General features: G+C 38.0%; 1 protein-coding gene across 3 annotated transcripts in view; it reads right to left on the bottom strand.

Annotated features, from left to right (window-relative positions):
• Window positions 1-7,603, bottom strand: part of CDIN1 (CDAN1 interacting nuclease 1) — a 250,638-nt gene that overhangs the window by 179,103 nt on the left and 63,932 nt on the right. Inside the window, exons 2-3 of one of the 3 annotated variants that reach the window (XM_004712685.2) lie at window positions 4,629-4,674; window positions 3,680-3,744 (exon numbers count right to left, since the gene is read on the bottom strand). The exons of 1 other annotated variant lie outside the window; for it this stretch is intronic. In XM_004712685.2, coding sequence (XP_004712742.1) covers window positions 3,680-3,744; window positions 4,629-4,674 — 111 coding nt within the window. The remainder of the gene's footprint in view (window positions 1-3,679; window positions 3,745-4,628; window positions 4,675-7,603) is intronic. One more of the 3 variants, XM_045288062.1, reaches the window with a different exon arrangement.

The following is a 7,603-nucleotide window of genomic DNA, read 5'->3' as shown; positions in this document are numbered from 1 at the left end:
AACTCCTTTAAACAAGGCCCTTCAGCATTGGCTTACCTTTCCAGGCTTATCTTGCTGGGTTCCATCTGTTCTCTCTTCTCTGAAATAAGAATATCTACAGCTGTTCCAGATAACCAACCTGGCATGCCTTTTCTCTGCTTGGCACGCCCTTCCCTTCCTTAGTAAACTAGTCAAGCCAGTTCTTATTTCTAGACTGTGCTTATTCAAGTTGTCCTTGACACTCTATGTCACCAACTGTTGGAACTCCCATGGCACTTAATAGAGACATACCAGCAGCAGCACATCTCTTACTGTGTTTTCCAGGTTGGCGTTCCTAGTTGTTTTCCCACTGAACAGAGTAATTGAGGCAGGGACTGTCTAACTTTGATACTTGTTTCTAACATAGGATATGGGACACCATGAGTGGAAAGTGAATGGTACTCATCAAAAACCAATTCAAATTCTTAGAAAGTTTATTTCTATCATGTAAAGTGTACAACATTTTAATCAATCTTTACAACATGTACACATCTGAATGAAATGTAATGGATCTGATTCCTGAAGCTAATAAAGCTGGTCCTACAGATAGAAAGAAGGAAACCAATGAGAGAATGTGTATATATTAACTTTGTTGATGGGGACTGGAAAGTCAGACTAACAGGTGTGTGTCTGTGAATGTGGTTGTGTGTCTGTATATATGGGACTAAGGTCAGCAATTTAGACAAACCAAAATAAATCTGCCCAAGAATATTTCCAGTTTGTCAATAAAATAGTATATGGACATTGGGAAAGAATAGTCATTTTCAAATGGGATACTGGAACTCTGTCCACACATACACAATGTAGGAAACTAAAGACATTTTCTAAATAATCCAGAAGCCTGAGAAAACATTTCCATGGCTGTGTCTCAGTGAACCATGATGAATAACACTGTGGATGACTGAAAAACTGACTCGGAATTCTTATTGGAGATCATCTCAAAGCTCACAAGAATGCAGTCAGAGGGCATCTCTTACACACGCCTACTAAGAACGTAACCAGTATCACCTTTGTAGACAGTAATCTCTTATCATACAATAAAAATTTTTTAACGTTGCAACAGCAATTACAAATACAGAAATAATAAGAAACTAGCCCCCCAAACTAGAATTCTACATAAAGATGTTTATCTCAGTATTGCTTACATTAGAAACTGGGAGCACGTATATTCAATAAAAGAGTAATTCATAAGGTAAAACATTTTATATAGTTAATACAATCAACAAAACGTTTATAAAAGGTTTTTTATAAAATAATATATGGCCTCTATATTTTCCCAAGTAAAATCTTCAAACTTCACACACACACACACACACACACACATATATATATGACCTAATTTACATAAGAATGAATAGAAAAAAGAACAGAATAAAAAATACCCAAGTTGTTATCTCTCAGTGGCACAACCATGGATAATTATTCATTTTTTATAGCATTGCCAATGTGCTCAATTTTTAATATAGGTGAGCATCATTTTTATACTAAGGATAAAACTAAGCAAATGATTATTAGCATTGGTTTAATGATCCATATGGGTTTATAAATTTCCATTTGTCTTTATTCTAATCAGACAGCAACCAAAGAGACAAAAATTTTATAAGGCCAATTTACCGCAGAGGATATACGGATGTTTAGAACAAGAGGCGGGGAGATGAATGTGTCTGGGCACTATCTCATGTCTTGTGCCCGACACAAACTACAAACCCAGAAGGTCAGTGAGTAGGCTGGTCAAGTCAGAAAGTGGTCGGCCTATGCTTTTCTGTTTGTCCAGGACGTTCTAATTTCATTTCAAATGATCCATTCCTCAGAATAACTGACACCCTCATCTTTAAATACACTACAATAAACACAAATAAGTTTCTGTGTCTCATTATTACACACTCAACTGTTCATCTTGGAGGAAGAAGACTGAGATTCTCCTTTGTGGCTTTAAATATCCAGATATTACAATGACAGCATGCTCATACTTCCTTAATTAAATATAATTTTCATGACACTAGGTAAGATGTTTTGTTTTTTCCAAAGCAGTACCTAGAGACTTTAGAAACCACTGACTTCACACTGTCTTTTTACAGTGAAGAGTTGTGTATGAGAGGGCAGCTTGACTGTGTGGGTCCCACATGTCTAGGAAGAGTACACTCTTGTCTAAAAGGCTTTCTCTTTTTCTGTTAGATCTGGAAATAGAATCAATTTTCCTATGTTGGCTTAGAACTGTGATATTTGCAAATAAGATTGTATTCTTTTTGTATGTAACTTTCAGTCTCTTTCTTTTGAAGATATACATGCCAAAGCAGGTATTGTTGACTTCGGAGTACCTTGTGAGCCATTCGTCTTTTTACCTGTATAGTTTGGCTTTTGAGTTTCATTTAAATGCTGATTTAACCACGGAGACTATGGGGTTTGTTTTTGGTTTGTTTATTTTAAATACATTGATTCAAACTTTATAAAGACTTGCTTGGAGAAGAAGTCCTTTGGACATATAATCGTGTGGGGGTGTGTACATGAGGTTTGTGTATCTATCTGTAACAGATAGTACTTCTGAAAAGAAATCGTTTTACCACATACATTAAGGTAAGCATTTTTCATTTCATGACATTTGAATAAACATGTCTCAATATGTAAAAAAGGACTTAGGAGAATATGATACCAAAATTTCATCCATATATTTACTTCATTCATAAAATTTTTATGCACAAAAATCATTCATCTTTAATCAGTGATACCAGACTCTGACCACAGACAAGCTTACCCGTCGATCTAAAGTGCAATACTTCACGAGCATATTTCCAACAGTTTTTCCTGTAGGACTCACCTTTACATTCTTGAAATATTTACGAAACAAATTCACAATTTCTAATGCAAGTCATTACTGCTCGCCATGATAAACTGTTCAGTTATATGACAACTCACTGCCATCGATTTAATCTCTTAGCAATAAAGATATGACAAACCTGAGAGTTAAAAAGCAAAGCAGGCTACTGTAAAGATTCTGTTTCAAAACACGTGGTTGATGACTATAATAAATTTGACTAAAATTAAAATATTACATAATAATCAAAATTTCAAATAGTTCCTAAATGCTATGCCATTGCTTTACTGCTCGATATATTCCTTTGGAAAATATGAAACCTCATTTGAAATATGACAGTCATATGTCATTATATATGTCCAAATGTTAGTTGATGTCTTTCTCCCCCTACTTCTAAAATGCCTTGCCTAATATTTATGCTAAAAAATCCAGCTGTACCCAAATTCAAACTTATGTTCTTGTGTATATTTTCCATTTGCTGACCTAAATAAAAATTGTTTTTAGCGCTTCACATACACATGTAGTTATATGAATATACAAACAAATGTAGTTATAAGGAGTTTCAAGTGACCAATGGAATTCATTATCGTCTATTTCGTACATAGTGTGTGTAGGCATATGCATGTAAGCACACACATACACACAGTCAGAAAAATTTTTCTATATTCATTGGCTATATAAAACAAAGCATTGGGAATATCAAAAATATTTGACACTCCAAGAAACATACGTAAAACACAATGACTTGGGTTACTATATAGAAATTAACTTAATAACTTAATTTAGTCATAATTATTATTACAATTAATAGGTACTAGGATACCCTCTAGTGGGGCAGGCAGGCCATACCTTCGGTAATAACTTTCAATTGCTTCCGAAGTATGATGTTTAGCATGTGTTCTTTTAATATGTTTCTGAAACAAAACAAAAGGAGCTGTATCACATAGCAGGTTCAAGAACAAAAAGGGTCTATTTCTTGATCCCAAGGTCTCACATATAGGACAAACTGGATTAATAGTTGGGCATTTGGGGTGGGGGCAGGTCTTTCCCCCCCATCTACCTTATGAACCTCTACATTTTAATCTCTATTGTGCAGCTGGTATGTCTTCAGACTGTACCACGAGGTAGACTATGTATGTAAAAGTCAGGAGGGTCACAGTAATTGAATCTAAATAAGTTTGCTTAGGGTTGCAGAGGGCAGAGAAAAACTTGTTCCCTCGTTCAACCTTTGTATTAATTTTCCCTCAATCCAATTCCACCTAAGTCCTCTGCACTCGAGTTTTACAATCCAATTGCCATTTTTAACCAGGAAGAACATTGCTTAAAAACAACTTATTTGAAAACTACAAAAAGTAATTCCATAGAGACTTGCCACTTGACTGACACCTGTCATCTCATGATAAATGACTCCATTTTCTGCCTCTCTTGCCTTCTGCCACTCCGGCAATGGTCATTTATCATCATCTCTGTCAGCAATGGAAAGCGGCCCTGACAGTGCAAGTCAGCAAACATTTAGCACATGGAACCACGCAACACGGGGAAATTATTATTGTCAGAATAATAATGGTTTAGCATAATTTATTACAGGTCCACCAAATAAGCAAAGGCTAGATGTTATTAGACAGATGGATGGGTAGGCTTGGCAGGCCTCCACTGAGACGCAGGCGGTGCTTGATGTGGAAAGGGGAACATCCTCCAACCCAATCAGAGTGCTGGCAGTTCAATTACAAAGAAATAAAGGGACATTCATCATTCAATTAGGCACCTGTCAACCCTCACAAAGGAGAAAACTTCTAACCTGGTACTCCTGGGAGAAGATGCTCAGCAGAGTGGCCTGCGATTGACTGGAACAAATAAAAGAAGGACAAAGTTAATTACTGGAGTGCACGGCAGAGAAACAAAAGAGGAAGGAGCTTCAAAGGTAGGCCTGCTGCCCTGTAATCTAACAGAACACGAAAACAAGTGTGGAAAAGTTGTTCCAGATGAACACCTCAAACAAAGGCTTCCTGCTGCTAGGTCAAGGGGAGAGAAAAAGGGAAAGGGAAGAATATGGGCAGTCTCAAAGCAAACTATCATATTATTTGGATTTCCCCTCCCTAAATTTAGAGTGGTGCTAAGCCATACACGGAGCACGGCTGTTCAAAGGGACCCAGAGAAATGAGCGTAACTGAATTGCAACCTTGATTTCACTGCTAGGTGATAGAGTTAAATCCCATTAAGAGCTGAGAACATGCAGTTCGCCATTGTCAACAGTGTAGAATGTATTTTGTTAGCAGCCAGGTAGCTATCGCAGATTCAGAGGGAAAAAGAATGGGTCTCCCCTAGAAGTAGCATGGAGATGAAGGGAACATTCCCAGGGAAGCTGATGTGCTTTGAAAAGAGAAGCTTTCACAGCAGGCGGCGGAGGTCCTTGGAGTCCATCATTCCCAAAGACTGCCATGAGCTTCATTCATCTAAGACCCCACTCAGTGTCAGACCTGGCAATGAAGCAACCTGCGAAGCATCCTGCCCAAGTGGGAATTTTCCTCTCTCAATTGCTAACATTTAGAAGTGGAGGATCCTTTCAAAAGCAATCAATACACCCCTGCTACTCTTTTTAATTGTCCTCTGCAGATAGATCTAACTTATCACATCCGGAAAACAATTCATTATGTCTGATATATTTTTTCTACCAGATGCTATTTGAACAAATTACAGTTCAAATCATTAGACTTTTATAGCACACCAAAGTACTGTGAATATTTTTTTTCTTTCTTGAATGAATGAAAACTCAAGTTCTTCACAGGTAACTTGGAGGTCTGGGAAATGGAAACAATGAAACATGAAAACACTTTTTTACTCCCTTTCAGACTGTTGCCATTGGTGGCTTTATACCCTAGATATAAGGGTTCTAATCATTTTCACCAGATTACAAAGAGCCAGATAAAGTAGATATTATAGACTGATGGATCGATAGATATGCCAATGCCTAGGCTAATTAGTTAACCCCTCCCCCCCAAAAGTGATATCTTACCAAAGGACAATTTCAAATTCTCAAAAATATAAAGAAATGACTAACGATAACTATAACTCAATTATACGCCAATTTAACCATTTCCCCTTTAAAATTAGAACCATCCATGAAGAAGCTTCCTACAATTCCTTGTCTGCCTCAGTTTCACAGACAAAATATACTTACCATGACAGATACTAGTGGCCAACTCAAGAAAAAAAGGTAAAATGAAGCTTAAATCTTTGATACTTAAATAAACCAATGTTAGGTATTTATATTGACTAGGTAGATCCCTCCTCATTGTATATCAAAATATATCTATGTTATTAACCACTGAATGGTAGACAAAAGGTCTAATTGCAAAAAGTCTGATGAAAATAAATGTTTCTTTCTTTTTTTAATAAATGTGTTTCTAATAGGCCAGTCAGTAGTCAACAACTACTGAAGACAATAAACTGTGGATGAGATCGAGTGCAGTTGGAGGCACTTTGGATAGGACGAGACAAAGAGACAGGTGGAGAAATAAGTCCAAAAACAGAGTCCAGAGTGGAGAGTACTGTGCAAACTGAGGACCAGGAAAATGTCTTGACATTGCTTAGCTACAACTCAGCTAAAACTGAGGATACAGCCTTGTGAAGCCCACCACTTTTTCAGGGGTCAACAAGAGGTTTCAATAACCAGCAGAGTTAGAGAGAAAATGCCAGTGTGTATGAGAGGAGGCGAGGTTGTGGCGGTGTGTGCTGTGTTGACATTGACTTCTGGTAACCTCCTGTGGACAAAATTGCTGCTGCTTCTGGTCATTTCATGATGGTCACAGATTAGATGGTGGTGATCCACAGACTTTTCCCTGACTGATTTTTGCAAGTAAATCACCATGCCTGTCTTCCTAGTCCATTTTAGTCTGTAAGTACCACTGAAATTGATTCAGCACCATAGCAACACTGAAGCCTCCACTGACAAGAGGGTGGAAGTTGTGCAGTGAATTGGCTAGGAATCAAAGCCAAATCTCCTGCATGGAAGGAGAGAATTTACCCATCGAATTATCAGTGCCGCTTCATCAAACAAACTCATTGCCATTGAGTCAATGCCAACTCATAGACAGGGTAGAATTGTCCCTGTGAGTTTCTGAGACCGTAACTCTTTGCTGGAGTAGAAAGCCTGTATTTTGGCCACGGGGTGGCTGCTGGATTCAACCTGCTGAGTTTGCAGTCAGCGGCCCAAGACGTAACCACTGCACCAACCCTGCAGTTGAAACCTGGCTAGAACTAAAAAGAGAAAACAACTTAGAGGAAGTAAGTCCTAGTTCCAAAATGCTTTGGGTTTCATTAGCTAGAAAAAATTATAGAGGACTAAATGACCTTTGAAAGGTAGTATCCCAGTCAACTCTCTGATCATTTTTAGGGCTTATAGTAGAAGAGTTTTCTGAATAAGACTCATACCATAAAGAGCAGGAAAGTAGTATAGTCATGAAATTGCCCCTAATTTCTTAATTGCTACTCTCTTCCAATGTGTTGCTGCTGAGAAGAGATCCCAAAGGGAAAGATGGGTGAGGAGTGGGAGGGCGGGGGCATCACTGTCATGTGCTCGCAATGCTACCGTGCTGAACAATTCACCACCTCTGACCTTCCCCCAGTCTATGCTCCTCCAGTATTGGGTTCATTTTTGCTAAAGCCAGCAAAAGTTCTGGTATCCATTCACCATTTACTATGTTCAGAAGCAATATGGTTGCTAGTTAAAGAGGGAGTTCAGTTCCTTGTAATCGGTTCCCTCTTTCCTACCCA

The sequence above is a fragment of the Echinops telfairi genome, unplaced genomic scaffold, assembly GCF_000313985.2.
Source record: "Echinops telfairi isolate 266 unplaced genomic scaffold, ASM31398v2 ScPeMD7_18;HRSCAF=68, whole genome shotgun sequence".
NCBI classification, from domain to species: domain Eukaryota; kingdom Metazoa; phylum Chordata; class Mammalia; order Afrosoricida; family Tenrecidae; genus Echinops; species Echinops telfairi.
The sequence above is the reverse complement of the archived record's forward strand: the minus strand, read 5'-3'. Positions and strand labels throughout refer to the sequence as shown.